We start from the raw sequence: 18,701 nt of genomic DNA on the forward strand, positions 1-18,701 counted from the left end.
ATAAAGTTAATTGCAAATAAAAGTGTCCATAAAGAGTGTATATGAAATCATATAAAGTGTAAAAAATAAGTTACTACAGATGAACAAATGTTCACGTAAATGATCAGATGTAGCGCTATCATGATAAGGTGATGTAACATTATAAAAGAGAGGTATAACAATCTAAAAGTTTTGAGGAGAGTGCATTATGCTTATATTTAAAAGAAGTGTGTGTTTATTTGGGTGCCTTGATTGCCATTATTTTGAATATCAGTCATGATACTGTAATATTATCTAAGTGTCAGTAATTTGTGTGCCACTATTGAAATCACTTAATCACCTCTAACACATCCCAATATTAAATTAACCTATACCTCTTAACACTATCATATCTAACCTTTTACTAACCTCTCTCAAAACACTAACCTTCCTATAACTAAGCCTCAATGTAACATTCAGCCCTATCCCCTAACATTAACCCTGCAATAAGTGAGCCTAGTACTAATATTTTAGCCAAGCTTTTCAACCAGTAATCCTACATGGCAGCCAATAACAGTACTCAGCTATATTTTATCAATAACAGTATTGGCTATACCTGCATTGCACTCAATCTGGAGTTTGGCGATATAACAACCCAGCACTGATTTTGCACTCCTATGCCAATATGCATGCTATGCAAACAAGCAGAGATGAGCTGCCCAATTTAATTGCTTGGCACACCATAGTCACACATGTACACTGTGGTTTACAGCAGGGAGTGCTTTTAAAAATGAAGGAAATCTTGAGAATCCCCCTTGAGGACTTGAACAAGCCTATGCCTGTTGGTAAAAGGTTCGCAGCTGTCAGATAATACTCCCTACAGTAAGCAACAACTTCATAAGAGTATTTATTTTTCAAGCGCCAACATATTCTGTGGCGCTGTACAAAGTAGGAAAACAAACAAGGGATACATAATGATACAGACAATGATATACATCAAATATGGACACTGGTATAAAGTACAGAACTGGTGATTACAATAGCAGATGTAACATGAAGAATAAAATGTATAGCAGAGTGCAAGCTATTAAATGAATAACATTCCAAGACACAAAAGGGTTATACAATTGTAACTGATATACATGTATACTTATTTTAAATGTCACATTTTTTCTACTAGTGTACCCAAGCCACATGTATCATTTTTTCCTGTATATAGATTTGTGATGCATCCACTGATGCTATGTGGTAACTTTCCAAATATACTATTACAATAATGAAAGTTTTAGTCATAATCTTTGTATTTTGTTTCTTTATCTTTACAATGTTAGAATTGTGTTTTTTTTCTCTGGAAAGGAATTATAAATGTGTCTTTTATATCGGTTGTGTTGTTGACTTAAGGCAAAATTGTTTCTTTATGCACACATCTAAGTAGTTTTTCGTTTTTACTGTGTAAAGGTAATCTTATTAGGAGATATTGTATCTGTTCTTGTATTCTGGCTGTGAAGATGTTTCTCTTTAACTTAAAAGAAACTATGTCCAAGGATCAGTGATGCTCATCCAGATATCCAAACTGTTTTCTGGTATCCGAACTCGGATACAGATTCCAGATAGCTGGATAAATCTGGAATGAACTATCCGAGTGAACCCAGATACGTATTAGGTATCTGGAAATCAGTCCAGATACCTAGTTTGGGTACCCGGATCCGGATAGCGTAACCATGGAGATGACGTTCATGACGTTATTGAGCCAATCAGAGGGCTCCCAGCCGAAGCCCTAGCAACCAATCACAGAGGGGAACCCTGGCCAGCCCCTTCTGTATATAAGGCGGGCGCCATGATGAGAATCTCGTCCTTGCTTGTGACTGCTCACTGAGAGACATCTCCAGTGTTGTTGGCTAAGCAAATGCTGTATTACTGAGTTAAACCTAGAGTTTTTGCTCCTAAACACCTGTACTACACCAGTATTTTATTGTTTTTTTAGTTAGCTAGCTTGTATTTTGATTTTAGTCAGTGTGACAGTCAGACTCAGTGCTGCAGCTGCTAGGATAGGTTACGGCCTGCTGTGTGCACAGGCAAGGCCTGCTGCCAGCCTTAGCTACAGTATAGCTTGTTGGTTATTAGGGATTAGATTACTGTATTACTACTAGTCTTATATTGTGTATAGTTAGTTGTTAGAGAGAGTACTACTACTGTGTTAGCTTCATTTACTACAGATAGTCACTGCAGTGCTGCTGTTAGTCAGTCAGTGTGTGAAAGATAGACAGTTAGTGTGTGCAGTGGCGGACACAGGCAGCAGCGGGCCCCTGTGCAAAATATCAATTGTGGGCCCCCATGTGGGCGTGGCTATAACCTACGACACGCGATGCACGCCGTAGCAAAAAATGGGTGTGGATAGAACCTGCGGCGCGTAGCGCCGCGGCAAAAAATGGGCGTGGCAATGACCGGATAAGGGCGGAGCTAACTGTAATTTAAAGTGATCCCGGGGTGAGAGCGATATGGATGCTGCCATATTTATTTCCTTTTAAACAATACTAGTTGCCTGGCGGCCCTGCTGATCTATTTGGCTGCAGTAATAAACTGAATTACACCAGCAACAAGCATGCAGCTTAATCTTCTCAGTTCTGACAATATTGTCAGAAACCCCTGACCTGCTGCATGCTTGTTCAGGGTCTATGGTTGAAAGAATAAGAGGCAGAGGACCAGAACGGCAACCAGGCAACTGGTATTGCTTAAAAGGAGAGAAATATGGCAGCCTCAATATTATTCTCACCTCAGGTTCCCTTGAAAAAGTGCAACGCAAAGACAGTGGGCCCAGGTTTTGGTGACCCTTTCCCCAGAAAATTCACATAATTGTGCAGGTTTTCTCATGAAAATACACATAATGTGAGCAGATATGCCCAGAAAATACGCGCAATCATGTCGGCAGATATGCCCAGAAAATACGCGCAATCATGTTGGCAGATATGCCCAGAAAATACGCGCAATCATGTCGGCAGATATGCCCAGAAAATACGCGCAATCATGTCGGCAGATATGCCCAGAAAATACGCGCAATCATGTCGGCAGATATGCCCAGAAAATACGCGCAATCATGTCGGCAGATATGCCCAGAAAATACGTGCAATCATGTCGGCAGATATGCCCAGAAAATACGTGCAATCATGTCGGCAGATATGCCCAGAAAATACGTGCAATCATGTCGGCAGATTTGCCCAGAAAATACGTGCAATCATGTCGGCAGATTTGCCCAGAAAACACATGCAATCATGTGGCAGACCTGCCCAGAACATACATGCAATCATGTGGCAGACCTGCCCAGAACATACACGCAATCATGTGGCAGACCTGCCCAGAACATACACCTGCTAAAATAAATAATAAAAAAAACCATTTACTCACCTGCAGCAGCAGACCTCCTGTCCCAGCCTCCATCCAGCACGCAGCTCCCATGGGTGGTTGGGTGGATAGGTAGCCTGGTGGGTAGGTAGGTAGGCAGCCCTTAGCCGGGTGGGTAAGTAGCCTGGTGGGTGGCTGGGTAGCCGGGTGGGTGGGTAGCCTGGTGGGTAGGTAGCCTGGTGGGTGGGTAGGTGGGTGGTTAGGTAGCTGGGTGGGTGGGTAGGTAGCCTGGTGGGTCTTTAGGTAGGTAGCCTGGTGGGTTGGTAGGTAGCCGGGTGGGTAGGTAGGTAGGTAGCCTGGTGGGTGGGTAGGTAGCCGGGTGGGTGTGTAGGTAGCCGGGTGGGTGGTTAGGTAGCCGGGTAGGTAGCCGGGTGGGTGGTTAGGTAGCCGGGTGAGTGGTTGGGTAGCCGGGTGGGTGGGTAGCCAGGTGGGTAGGTAGCCGGGTGGGTAGGTAGCCGGGTGGGTAGGTAGCCGGGTGGGTGGGTAGGTAGCCGGGTGGGTAGGTAGCCGGGTGGGTGGGTAGGTAGCCGGCAGGGTGGTTAGGTAGCCGGGTAGGTAGCCGGGTGGGTGGGTGGGTGGGTGGGTAGGTAGCCGGCAGGGTGGTTAGGTAGCCAGGTAGGTAGCCGGGTGGGTAGGTAGCCGGGTGGGTGGTTAGGTAGCCGGGTAGGTAGCCGGGTGGGTGTGTGGGTATCCGGGTGGGTAGGTAGCCGGGTGGGTAGGTAGCCGGCAGGGTGGTTAGGTAGCCGGGTAGGTAGCTGGGTGGGTGGTTAGGTAGCCGGGTGGGTGTGTGGGTATCCGGGTGGGTAGGTAGCCGGGTGAGTGTGCGGGTATCCGGGTGGGTAGTTAGCCAAGTGGATGGGTGTGTAGCTATCCGGGTGGGGGGCCCGACTCCTATCCTCCCTCACTCACCTCGGGGCCCCCCTCCCGGTATGCGCGGCGACGGCGGCGGCGGGCGGGAGAGCAGAAAATCCAGGAAGTCTCCGCCGGGGCTGCAGCAGACACTAGAGGCTGCTGCCGCTTGGTCTCCCGTGTCTCCAACTTTGTACACTGCTCGCTACTAAACCAGGAAGTAGCGAGCAGTGTACAAAGTTGGAGACACGGGAGACCAAGCGGCAGCAGCCTCTAGTGTCTGCTGCAGCCCCGGCGGAGACTTCCTGGATTTTCTGCTCTCCCGCCGCATCGCATGAGGGGGAGGGGGGGGGCCGATGTGAGGGGGGAGGACAGGAGTCGGGGCCCCCCAGGTTAAAATAAAAGGTAAAATTAAAAAAAAAACCCTGCAATACTTAATGGGCCCCTGAAGCAGCGGAACTTCAGGGGCCCTCGTGCGGCGGCACGGCCTGCACGGCCGTATGTCCGCCACTGAGTGTGTGCTCCTGTCACTCCATCAGTTGAAGTTCTACTAGCACTACTACAACTAGTCTACTACTACCAGTTAATAGTTAATTTGTATTGAGTTAGCTTACTTTTTTTTTTAAACATTCATTTTTTTATTGACAAAAGCTTTAACAGTAATACATTTGTGCCAAAGCAGAATTGAAATATATAAACACAAATAACCTGAAATAATGTTTACAATTGGCTAATTATTATTATTTTTGTAGTTGTTATCACTGTATATAAACAGTGGTATAGAACAAAAACTTCAACATTATAATGGTCAACATGTGAAAGGTAGAACATCTTTATAAAAGAAAGCTGCTTAGCAGAGGAATATGAGGATGCATTTAGGTGGGTATACTCACAGTACTATGCGAGTGGAGGGTAAAGATTTTTTTTCCAATTGTATTAATGATGAAGAGTGATGGAGGGAGATGGTAATCTGTGCAAGAGGTATTATATACTCATATCACTAGCATGTAATTAAGTAATTAGTGGATGTATGGTCTTTTCCATATTGATATTGCTAGAGCAAGAGTTTGTTCCAGGGAGGGTGGAGTGGGAGTTCTCCAATTAATCACAATCATATGGTGCATAGCACATAAAATTTGGGAGATTTCTAGACGGTATGGAGTAGGTATTGTGTCTAAACCTATATGTAATGCTGTGGGGGTTAGGGTAAATGAGGACCAGATATGAGAAGTAATATATAGAGAGATTTCTCTTCAAAGGTTTCTTATGTGTTTGCAATACCAAAAAATGTGGGGGAGTGATCCTAAGGATCCACATATTCTCCAACATTCAGGGGATTGGTCCTCCTTATATTTTGCTAGTCGTAGAGGGGTGACATACCAGTGCAGTAAAAGTTTTTGAAATGTTTCCGAGTGGGTGGTACATCTGGAGTATTTAGATATGTGGGAAGAGGCATGCTGTAGTTGTTCAAGAGAGATGTCAATTGATAATTCATGAGACCAATAGCGTAAATATTTCTTAAGTTGGTAATCAGAAGACCTAAGGATTTCCAAGTAGCATAGGGAGATGCCTTTTTTGAGAAGAGTGGATGTTAAAATATAGTTTTAGGGATGTTGGGGAGAGAATTCTGTATAGAAGCCCATAGATGTTTTAGTTGGTTGTATGTTAAAAATTCAGAGGCTGAAATGTGGAATTCAGATTGGAGTTGAGTAAAAGATTTAAATCTTTCTTCAATGAGGAGGTTGTCAAAGTTGGAGAGTGACGGATGTTTCCATTGATTTAGGCTTAGAGATCCTATTAGGAAGGAGGCTACTGATAATGGAATATTTGGAATATGCGTTCCTTCTGGGACTTTTTGTTTAAAAATATAGTGCCAAGAGTTGACTGTGGCATTTAAGGTCGGGAAGGGAGATTTCTTGCCAGGGCCTTGTGTTAATTTTGCCAGTAGGAAATCACTTAGGTCTAATTTAACAATAGAGCGTTCTATTGATACCCATAGTGGGACTTCTCTGGGTGTGTGCCACCAATATTTAGCTATTTCAAGGTTAAACGCATGGTATAAAGATAAAATACAAGGTACTCCAATCCCACCACTTCTTTTAGGTATTATTAGGGTTTATAGCAAGGAAATGAACAGTGCTACTTAAAAACAGACAAGTGCTTACCTGCAAAAAGAGTGCAAGCCCCACTTGTGGGATATAATACACACCGAGCATACACATGACCTGTCTACCACTGGAGGAGGATGTTAGTTTCCTGTAACAGCTTGCATGCAACCTATTAAGTACTCATCCCTCCCTCTGCGAAGAAGTGGATCCTCCATGGGAGGGGCCTAACACTAACTAAATCCTAACCTATGTATATGCATAGCCTGGGTGCGGCTAATCAAGTAAATTCGAAAATTGAAAATTGCGCAAAAGGTGGATCAGCGCAACACCAGGCCGCCTCCGAATGGCCTCCAATCAGAGGTGCGCTGAGCCCCCCCAGAAACTACAAACACACCTTGATTATTAGGGTTTTGGCAGCTGTTCTGTGTCTTTTACCTTGCCAGATAAATTGTGCGATTATTTTATTCATTTCTGTGAAGAAAGAATGATGTATTGGGATATTAACTCTCCTAAAATGTAGGTTATTTTAGGCAGTGTTTGCATTTTAAATGCAGCTATTCTTCCAGCCCAGGATAAATGATGGGAGGATAGGTCTTGTAGTTCTGATTTAATTTTGTGTAATAGGGGTATATAATTTGCTTTGTATAGGTCTGCTGATGTTCTGGTTAATTTAATTCCTAGGTATGCAATTGAATCTGAGACCCAGGGGAACGGATAGCAATCTTTAATGGATTGAGCGATGTGTTTAGGAACATGAGATCCTAGTAAAAAGGATTTGGCTTGATTAATTTTGTAATAGGAGGCATTAGAAAAGTTCTCTAAGGTGAGAGTTAGCTTACTTTAATTGCAGTGCTGTTACAGTGTGACAGATAGACAGACAGTTAGTGTGTCAGTGTGTGCTACTCTGCTGTCACTCCGTTAGTTGAAGTTCTACTACTGCTACTATCTACTATTACTACTGATTTGAATAAAGTATAAGTTCCCCACTTCATTTGGACACATATAAAGTTGTACTATGTCTGCTGGCACTGGCAGCCATAGGAGGGGCAGCATGAAAAACAAGGGCAAGTGGAGCAGCATTGCCGCCACCGTAGGCAGTTTTGCTGCATCAGTGTCCATTCCACCGCTAGCCACTGGCCGTGGACGCACTGGGTGCCCAGCTGTTAGGGGGAGTCACACTGCAGAGGTGCAGCAGCGTGTAGCAGCCATTTTCCAGCAGGGTCGTCGGCGCACATTGGAGGAGAAAGACGCAGAGCCTGTGATGGAGCTGATGGTGGATAAGCAGGCCACCACCAGCTCTACAACAGAGATCTCTACCCACCGCCAGGGTCCACACAGAACAAATATTCTGCTGCCAGTCTGCCACCAGCTATTACGCCACTACAATAGCTGTATTTTGTTGGAAAAAATATTGTATAATTTTTTTTGAGATGTCTGGGCTGTAAACTGTGATGCCCCAGTTGTGCATTGGACACAATGTGGGCTGAATGGGCTTGATTCACAAAGCGGTGCTAACAGTTAGCACACTGGTGAAGAGCCCTTTATCACGCCTAAACTCAGTTTAGGTGTGATAAGTTTAGGCGTGATAAGTTTAGGCATGATAAGTTTAGGCGTGATAACTATAGCACCAACTGGGTTAGCACCGCAGTGCACAGATGATCAAAAGTTTTGTGCTAGCAAAGTCTGGTGCACTTCACATAGAGTTTAATGGCAATGCTTTGCGTGCTGGACTTTGCGCGCAATCTAAACTTATCACGCCTAAACTTATCACGTCTAAACTTATCACGCCTAAACTGGCTTTTCACCAGTGTAGTGCAATGGTTATCATGCGTAAAGTCTTTTAGGCGTGCTAACTGGGTTAGAACCGCTTTGTGAATCGAGCCCAATGACCGCTTTCTGGAACCTCCTGATGTTAATTTACAGCCATTTTTTTTGTCTTGTATTATACCTCCCCACATAAACAATTGCTATTTTTCTTTAAAAAAAACATGATGCTTCATGCATCATTTACGATAAAAGACGTTTTGGAAGCAATTTAAAGGCCACTTCCGGTTTTCAATCCAGATACCCGGATTCAATGCAGATAATGGGTTCGGATTTCTGGATAGACTCAGATATCCAAACGGTTCGAATCCAGATATCTGGATTTATCCAGATTTTTTGCTATCCAGATCCAGAACAATCAAGATATCAAAAAGATTTATCCGAGCACCACTACCAAGGATTGAAATTCGTCCCAATCATTGGCTGATGCCCCCTTTCCCATGAGAAATCTTTATCTTTTCTCAAACGGATCATCAGGGGGCTCTGTATGGCTGACATTGGGCTTGATTCAATAAAGGGTGCTAACACAGTTAGCACGCCTAAAAGCTTTGCATGTGCAAACTAGGGTGCTAAGTAGTTTGCACGGCAAAGCTGTTACTGTTCGCGTGCTATTTTAGCACACATAAAAGTTTGCGCGAGTAAAGTTTTACGCACACTACTTCGCATGCAAAAGCAGCTGCTTCACATGCAAAGTATGCTTATCACTCTACTTAGCACGTGAAGCAGCTGATTTTGAAGTAGTGTCCATAAAACATTACACGCGCAAAACTTTATGCGCACTAAACTTTATGCGCACAAACAGTTAGCACGCTTTTGTTAATCAAGCCCATTGTGTTGAAACCCCTCTCTGTGTGGAGCCTTGTTGCATTGTGGGAAATAACAGCTGTTTCCAACTGCCAACAAACGCAAACCGCATCTCCTTCCACTGAAATCACCTGCCAGCAGTAAAAATGTCACCATATGATAAATGTCAGAATGTAAATCAGGGAGAGGAAAGATTTTACAATGGGCAAACACTGACTAAACCATTTTTGCATAATTATTGTAAAAAATTAAGCACTTATTTTATTTTCAGTGGAGTTCCCCTTCAAATGTACACTATCACGAAAAAAGTAGGCAGTTAAAACCTGACAGACCCAACAGGTTTTGGGCCAGTCTATTTCCTCATGGGGGATTCTCAGGATTTACTTTTGTTTCAAGTGCATTTCCTGAACAGCAGTTGCCAAGTCTACATGACAAAATAGTGTGCATGTGAGTAGAGAGGCTGGCTGGTATCTAACAATTTTGACAGTTATACTGCTGTTCAGGAAATGCCGTTGAAAACAAAGAACACCCTTAGAATCCCCCATGAGGAGATGGACTATCCCAAAACCTGTCGGTTTTGTCAGATTTTAACTGCCTCCTTTTTTCATCATAGTGGTTCCTTAAGTGATGAGGCAATTGTGGGATGTCTCATGCAGCAGCTGTGATTTCTAACAAATGTTAAAATGAGTTATTTCTGAATATAATGTCGTCATGGGCAATATGTTTATTTATTTGGAGCAAATTCTTCAAATTGCATTTTTCTGAGATGACAATTTTTCTGTTTAACTCTCGTTAATGACGATCTAATGAAAAACAAACAGCATTATAAGCTGTCCCATGCTAATTTCAAATGCCTGAAACGATTATTCTGTAAAGTATACTTTTGTAGAATATATATATATATATATATATATATATATATATACTAGTAAAAAGACCTGCCCATTAAAAGACAAGACAAGACAAATAACATTTATATCGCGCTTTTCTCCTGGCGGACTCAAAGTGCCAGAGCTGCAGCCACTAGGACGCGCTCTATAGGCAGTAGCAGTGTTAGGGAGACTTGCCTAAGGTCTCCTACTGAATAGGTGCTGGCTTACTGAACAGGCAGTGCTAGGCCACGGCTGCTAACCCCCCCCCCCCGAACGCATCCCACTTGCCCGTGCCCCACCGCAGTATACAGTATGCATACAGTGAGATATTGTTTGCTTGGCAGTTGGAAAAAGCTATTATTTTCCACAATGCAATGAGGTTTACAAACAGCAAACTGTCAGTTCTGGAAGCACAGACACAGGAGGACGCAGAGACGCAGGGGGTTTATTATATAGGATATCTTACTATACTGTCAGAACTTCTCATAATATAGTAAAGATAACATATAATTATTTAATTGCAGGTGTGATGAAAAGCTGAATTCCTGCTCTACACCTAAAAAGTATCTGTCAACAGAGTGGATCTCCAGCAGCACATGATGAGTCACAGAGGAGACACTATGCATCACTGCTCAGAGTGTGGGAAAAGCTTCACTTGTCAATCAAATCTTATTAGACACCAGAGGAGTCACACCGGGGAGAAGCCATTTTCTTGTCCTGAATGTGAGAAATGTTTTACTGTGAAATCAAGCCTGGAAGCTCATCAGAGGATTCATACTGGAGAGAAACCTTTTTCCTGCTCTGAATGCCGGAAATGTTTTACCAGTGAATCAACCCTCATAGCTCACCAGAGGAATCACACTGGAGAGAAGCCATTTTCTTGCTCTGAATGTGAGAAGTCCTTCATCACTCAAAAAATATTCAACATTCATCTCCGGATTCACACAGGAGAGAAGCCATATAGATGTACAGAATGTGACAAATGCTTCACACAAAGGTCAAGTCTTACTCACCATCAGAGAACTCACACAGGAGAAAAGCCATTTAAATGTACAGAATGTGACAAGAGCTTCACACAAAGGTCAAGTCTTATTTGGCATCAGAGAACTCACACAGGAGAAAAACCATTTAAATGTACAGAATGTGACAAGAGCTTCACACGGGAGGGACATCTTACTCAGCATCAGAGAACTCACACAGGAGAAAAGCCATTTAGCTGCTCAGAATGTGACAAGAGCTTCACACGGGAGGGACATCTTACTCAGCATCAGAGAACTCACACAGGAGAAAAACCATTTAGCTGCTCAGAATGTGACAAGAGCTTCTCACAACAGTCATCTCTGAGAAAACATCAGAAGATACATGAGCGAGTGGATGTCAGCCTGTAAACTAATTTAAATGAACATTTTTGTTGCAGCATCACAGGATTATGATTTTTCATTATAAAAGTTTCATTAACATGTGCATCTTTGAAGCTTATATAGATAGCTTCAGAAAACATGGATACACAGAAAGTACAAAACTGCAGATGAAGTGAACTTCTAAATCCTAACTGACTACATTGTTTTGCACAATAGACGATAATAACATAAGGATATCCATCTAATCAGTGTTTTATTTACAGTCCATTATTATGGAAAAAAAAAGTGTAAACTTTGAAATCCATGTGTATGTATAATGTGCATTTGTCAAAGTGTAAAACGCCATTGAAACCTTTATTTTCTGTCACTTTTACTTGCAGTAGTTTGTAAAAATCTAACAGATTTGACAGGTGTTGGACTTATCCATTTCCTCATAGGGGATTTTTATGTTTTTCTTTATTTTCAAAAGTACTAACTGAATGGCAGGTGCTCAGTCCAGCTACTAATAAAGTGCACAAACATGTAGGGAGGCTGACCAACATCCTTGTTTATCTCCTTTCCAGGGACTGCTTTTGTAAAGAATAAAGGAAATACTGAGAATTCCACATGAGGAGATGAAATAATCAAAAAACTTTCAGATCTGTTAGATTTTTATTACCTACTGTTAGCAACAGCTATTGTATTTCTTATAAGAATGTGTAAACATTTACTTTAAATCTAACCACTTTTTGCAATAGTGGTCCTTTAAGAAAATGATCTTTATATAAAAGATCTGTAAATATATCTGTGTTTTACATTACTTGAACGTGATTATCCATGTATTTCTATATTTGCGTGGAGGTGTGTGGACAATCAGTTTTAGAAAATGTCATTTTAAATTCAATATATTTTCATCCCTTCTTGACTAATGGTGGGGGGGACAGTTAAAATCATTTATATGTATGTGATTTTATCTGCTCATTGATTGATGTGTTTATGTGTTTTAAGTTTAATTCAATAAAACCTGTAATATCTTTTTAGTATTTTTTATGTGCTAGAAAGCCAGAAAATTTGTACTTACCTCTGTAATTTTCCTTTCCTGATACAACTCCATGTCGTCATACTTAATGGGTTAGCTCCGCCCCCCCTGACCCCTATAGGACCCGATACAAGATTATAAATAAGGTCATGACCCTCTGACCCCCATTCTCGTCACTAGTACTCAGACACTAGCAACAAGAGGGTGGGTCGTATGACGACATGGAGTTGTATCAGGAAAGGAAAATTACAGAGGTAAGTACAAATTTTCTGGCTTTCCTGATACCTCCATGTCGTCATACTTAATGGGATATAACTAGCATAAAAAAAGACAAGACGGGTGGGAATTCAATGCAAAAAAAACTATTTATGTTTAGCCATAAGTACACTTTTCCCAAATTTTACAGAAGTTAATACTGCAGGATCAATTCTATAATGTCTAATAAATGTGTTTGGAGTGGACCAGTTTGCTGCCTTGCATATTGATGCCAGCGACACTCCAGCAGATGCTGCCCATGATGCGGACATACTCCTTGTAGAATGTGCTGAAGTTGAAGAAGGTTGCTGCATCCCTCTGGCATTATAAGCAGCTTTGATTAACCTAACAATCCATGTTGCTATCGTCCTTGATGAGACTCCCCTACCCTTCCTGGGACCTGATGGGCAAATAAACAGATTTTCAGAATTCCTGAATGAGTCTGTTATTGCTAGGTAATGTCTTAGAATTCTTGCAATGTCTAACGGATGTACCGTCTTTGACTCTGTGTTATCTGTAAAGCATGGCAACGTCCACTCCTGGTTCAGGTGTTTAACTGACACCACCTTCGGTAAGAATCCGGCGATTGGTCTCAACACCACTCTGTCCGGGAAAAAGGTGATGTAGGGTTCTGCACAACCTAACGCTTGTATTTCTGAAACCCTTCTGCCTGATGAGATGGCTACCAAGAAGATAGCCTTTAAAGTGACATTCCATATTGATGCAGATTCTATAGGCTCAAATGGTGATGAGGAAAGATACTCCAAGACTAATGGCAGATCCCAGCTAGGCAAGGTTTTCTTCACTGGAGGTCTAATTTTTAGTAGTGCCTGAAAAAATTGCTGTACCAGTCTCTCAGAAGCAAACTGTCTTCCTGTTAATGCTGAAATTGCCGAGATCTGAACCCTAAGGGTACTCACACTTAAGCCCAAATCCACTCCTGTTTGGATAAAGTCTAAAACTTGAGGTATAGAGGGATTTAGGAAATCAAGTTCTCTAAGTGTTGAGAATTCAATAAACTTTTTCCACGTCCTGTGATACGTCTTATTTGTAGATATTTTTCTAGCCCTTAATAAGGTTTCCACCACTGGATCGGAAAATCCAGCATTCTTTAAGATGTTCCTTTCAACCTCCATGCCGTTAGTGAGAGGATCTGTGGGTTCTGATGCATTATGCTCTTCTGTGATAGCAGGTCTTCCAACAGAGGTAATCTGATTGGAGGAGAGATTGACATCTTCATCAGAAGGGGAAACCAAGGCCTCTTGGGCCAAAACGGTGCAATTACTATTGCCTCCAATTCCTCCATCTGTAGTCTCCTTAGAAACCTTAACAGGAGTGGCACTGGTGGAAAAGCATAAATTAGTGAAGCTTGCCATGGTGTCAGAAGAGCATCCACTCCTGCCGAACCCTTTGTCGGGTGTCTGGAGAAGAACTTCGGTACCTGGTTGTTCATGTTGGAGGCGAATAGGTCTATCTGGGGAAGGCCCCACCGGCTCACCAAATGTTTGAAGACTGTTCGATTTAACATCCATTCGTTGTTCTGTATCTTTGTTCTGGAGAGCAAATACGCTTGGATGTTCTGTTCCCCTGGGATATATGAGGCTCTGATGGCTGTCAGATTCTTCCCTGCCCAAGACATCAGTGGGAGTAATTCGTTCATCAATGCCACACTTCTCGTACCTCCCTGCTTCTGGACATAGGCCACCGCTGCTCTGTTGTCCATCTGTATACAAACTGCCGACCCCCTGATTAGAGAGGCAAAGGCCTGAGTAGCTTTGTATGCCGCTCTCAACTCTAGTATATTCGATACAAGCCTCCTCTGGGATGGATGCCATACTCCCTGGGCCCAAGATTGTTGGCAATGTGCTCCCCATCCCATCTGGCTGGCATCTGAAGTAAGCGTGATCCATAAATATGGCATCAATGAATGTCCCTGTTGTAGGTTTTGCTGGATTGTCCACCATCTGATTGAAAGTCTGGTCTGAATCGATAGTTTAATTGTCTGCTTCATGGACCAGTGATTCCATTGATTGAGAAATTCCATCTGTAATGTTCTCATGTGCCACCTGCTCCATTTCACCATAGGAATTACCGATGACATTGTTCCCAGGACTTGTAAACACTGTCTGGACTGAATTCTCTGACAAGTCAATAGCATCTTCATGATCTTTGTAACATACAGGACCTTTTCCTGTGGCAATGATACTGTATTCTTGATGGTATTGAAATGAGCCCCCAGGTAAATCAGAGTTCTTGAGGGCTCCAACTGGCTCTTCTTCCAGTTTATTATCCAGCCTAGATCTGTTAGGAAACTGATGACTTGGTCTCTGTGTAGTATCAATTTTTCCTCCGATTCTGCCAAGATCAGTATGTCGTCCAGGTAATGGTGTATTCATATTCCTTGTATCCGAAGTTTTGCAATTGCTGATACCAGAACTTTCGTGAAGGTACGTGGTGCCGTAGAAAGCCCGAAGGGCAGTGAACAGAACTGGAGATGTTTGTCGTCTATGCAGAACCTGAGAAATCTTTGAAATTTTGGATGTATTCGTATGTGCAAGTATGCATCCTGAAGGTCTATTGAAAGTAGCCAGTCGTTTGGTAATATGGCCAGAATTATGGATTGCAAGGACTCCATCTTGAACCTCGGTATTCTGATTGCTTTGTTCAGGAATTTCAAGTCTATCACCGGTCTGTAATCTCCTGTTTTCTTCTGTACTAGGAAAAGTTGCGAGTATATTCCTTGGCCTCTCTCTACCGATGGAACAAATGTTACTGCTTGCTGTGTGATTAATGATTGTACATATTCCCTTAAGGCTTTCCTCTTTTCCGAATTGCTTGATAATCTTGTCCTTAAGAACCTTTCTTTCGGTTGTTTTTTTGAATTGCCACTTGTGGCCCTTTATTATTGTGGTTGTTACCCATGGTTCTTCTATCTTCTCCACCCAAACGTCCTTGAAGACTTGAAGTCTGGCTCCCACAGTGGTCGTTTTGGTGGACGTAGCTTCAAAAGGACTGCTTTTGTTGTCCTGTCGATTGTGTATTGGACTTTAGTGATCTCGCCAAAGAAGCTTGCGAACTCTTCCAGTTCTTTCTGAATTGTTTTCCTGGACGATATGATTTTGCGTCTCTGTATCTGCTTGATTGTGATGGTCTATAGTTTGTAAAGTTCCTTCTTTGAGGTCTATCCTGGGGGATGAGTCCTGATCTTCCCCCTGTGACTCTTGAAATGGCCTTGTCCATGTCTGGTCCAAACAGATTGGTACCGTCAAAGGGAATTTTAATCCAGTTCTGCTTAGAGCTGATGTCTTCTTTCCAAGGTCTTAACCACATAGCTCTTTTTGCAGTGACCGAACTTGACATAGTTCTTGCTGATGTTCTCAGAATGTCCATTGAGGCCTCGCCTACGAAATCTGCTGTCACTTTTATATCTTCCAGAGCTGAAATAACTTCTGCTTTATCCGCCCCATTGAGTATTGCTTGCTCGATATTTGAGGTCCATACTCTTAGGGCCTTTGCGACTGATGTAAGGGCTATGGCTGGTTTACCCCTCGCCCCTGCAGAAAGATACATTTTCCTGAGCTCATTATCTATCTTTCTTTCCAATACATCTTTAAAAATCACAGCATTGTCGGTTGGCAACGTGACGTGCTTTACTAGCCTGGATAAGGATGCATCCACTGCTGGTGGATTTTGAAGAAAAGGTATCTCCTCATCCCTCAAAGGATATAGTTTCGAAAATCTATTTTGAATTGAAGCCTTGTTTTCCACTTTCTTCCATTCATCCAACAATATGTTTTTTATTTCGTTCATTAAAGGAAATGTGGGAGACTTCCTATTAAGATGTGCATAATATTCCTTGTTCTGTCCTTGATCTTCCACTGGATCGGACCAATCCAAGGCCTCCTTTATTACCGTTATAAAGGGTGCTGTTAGCTTGAAATCAAACAATCCTGGAATGTCATCAATTTCCTCTGCTGCCGGTGCGTCTGAGTCATGCTCTTGCTGTTGTGATGTACTGGGAGCGTTAGCAAGCACTTCCTCCCTCACCACTCTTCTGATTACATCCTCGATTTCCTCGGATCTTTCTCCTTGTCCTTTCGTGAGCTGCGAAAAGCATGACTCGCACACCGTCTTGCCCGGCATTGCCTGACTGGGACATGCCCAGCACTGACCATTCTCCGGCATTTGTTTGCGCCTAGGCGATCTTGATCTGGATCTGTGTCGATCTCTTGACCTGCTTCGCCTGCTGGATTTGGATGAATGCCTTCTCCTTGATCTAGATCTAGATCTTGCTGGAGATTTATAATGTTTTTTCTTAGATTTATGTTTCCTGGTCTTTGACCTGGACCTTGACTTGCTCTGTCTTGAGTCACGCTGCTGTTGTGAGCTGTAAGACATAATACAATAATTTATATTGTTTAGTCTTAAGCCTACTTACTTTTTTTTTTATATGCCCCCTTAAAAAAAACCTTACCCAGACGGCCCGCTTGTATCCGCCCGCTTGGCTTCCTGGTTCGCTGTGGGAATGTGAACATAGACACAAGAGTTTAGTATAGTTCCTCCATTTATCATATACATAAGCATGCATACATGTTTTGGGAGTAATGCAGGCACATATATCGCACCAGTCCAAGCCTACCTTCCCCAATCACTATAACACTCTCCATGCTTGTCGCCATGAGTGTAAGCCTCCAGGGTACTGGGTAGTCCTGGTGCGTCCTTCCAGCGAGACAGGGAACGCAGAACTGTTCCCTGCCCGCCTTAAATCGTGCTCCTCTGCCTCTTTGCTCCACCCCCTCCATAAAAGGGCACATCTGCCCCATCAAAGATGGCCGCCGCGACCACGGAGGAAGGCTGAAGAGGTCACGCATGCGCAGATCGCACTTCCGGACGCCACCTGCGTCAGAGCGGAAGTCAGCTCCATGCCGAACGTCCCTATGCCGGATGCCCGTCCGCCAGCATCTCTGGACCCCAGAGCAGATTCGCCGCATGCCGACAGCCCGATATATGGGAGGAAGGAATTAAAGGGATACTGTAGGGGGGTCGGGGGAAAATGAGCTGAACTTACCCGGGGCTTCTAATGGTCCCCCGCAGACATCCTGTGTTGGCACAGCCACTCACCGATGCTCCGGCCCCGCCTCCGGTTCACTTCTGGAATTTCTGACTTTAAAGTCAGAAAACCACTGCGCCTGCACGCCCGTGTCCTCGCTTCCGCTGATGTCACCAGGAGTGTACTGCGCAGACACAGACCATACTGGGCCTGCGCTGTGCGCTCTTGATGACATCAGCGGGATCGAGGACACGGCAACGCAGGCGCAGTGGTTTTCTGACTTTAAAGTCTGAAATTCCAGAATTGAACCGGAGGCGGGGCCGGAGCATCGGTGAGTGGCTGCGCCAACACAGGATGTCTGCGGGGGACCGTTAGAAGCCCCGGGTAAGTTCAACTCATTTTCCCCTGACCCCCCTACAGTATCCCTTTAAGAGAAAAAGGAAAGAAAAGTATCTCCCAACGGGACCACAGCGAACCTCTGAGGTATTTAACCTTGTAAGCCTAAGCGGCTATAGTGTCCTTATGTGGCACATTTAGTAGCCTAAGAAGCACTATGGGTACAGGAAAAGATGTTTCAGAAAAACCTGTACCCGGGTAAGGTGTTCAACGAGCCATTAAGTGTAATAGAGAGATAATAAAGAAATATAGGAAAGATAAATATATATAAATACAGACATAATACCCATAAGGCCGTCACTAGTTGGATCCTATAGTGTCTGAGGACAAAAAAGAGAATGGGGGTCAGAGGGTCATGACCTTATTTATAATCTTGTATCGGGTCCTATAGGGGTCAGGGGGGGCGGAGCTAACCCATTAAGTATGACGACATGGAGGTATCAGGAAATATTGTTTGCATCGTTGTTCTAAGAAATGGGTCTTAATACTAATTTCCAAAGCATTGTAGCCAAACAATAGAGCAACAGGTATGCAAAAGAGTCCATTACCATGTACATAGTCACTGAACTACCTCAAACAAAAGACATCCATGGCAAACCAAAATATAAATATATATCACACCATGAAGTATAAATAAATATCTTTATTAAGGGATATATCTCCTAAAACCAAATTAAAACCACAAGACACACCAGGTGGGAATACAGCCGAGGTAACAAATAATGTAAACACTATATCTCAGATAGTAGACACCCGTAGGGTGTAAGGTCACCCCATATAGCAATGTATAATAACACAAGTGCCTGC

General features: G+C 43.2%; 1 protein-coding gene across 1 annotated transcript in view; it reads left to right on the forward strand.

Moving 5' to 3' along the window:
* LOC137562114 (zinc finger protein 850-like) overlaps positions 1-11,202 on the forward strand; it is a 184,296-nt gene extending 173,094 nt beyond the window's left edge. Inside the window, exon 10 of the mRNA XM_068273448.1 lies at positions 10,425-11,202. Coding sequence (XP_068129549.1) covers positions 10,425-11,202 — 778 coding nt within the window. The remainder of the gene's footprint in view (positions 1-10,424) is intronic.
* Positions 11,203-18,701: the final 7,499 nt, after the last annotated feature.

The sequence above is a fragment of the Hyperolius riggenbachi genome, chromosome 3 (genome assembly GCF_040937935.1).
Source record: "Hyperolius riggenbachi isolate aHypRig1 chromosome 3, aHypRig1.pri, whole genome shotgun sequence".
Lineage (NCBI taxonomy): Eukaryota > Metazoa > Chordata > Amphibia > Anura > Hyperoliidae > Hyperolius > Hyperolius riggenbachi.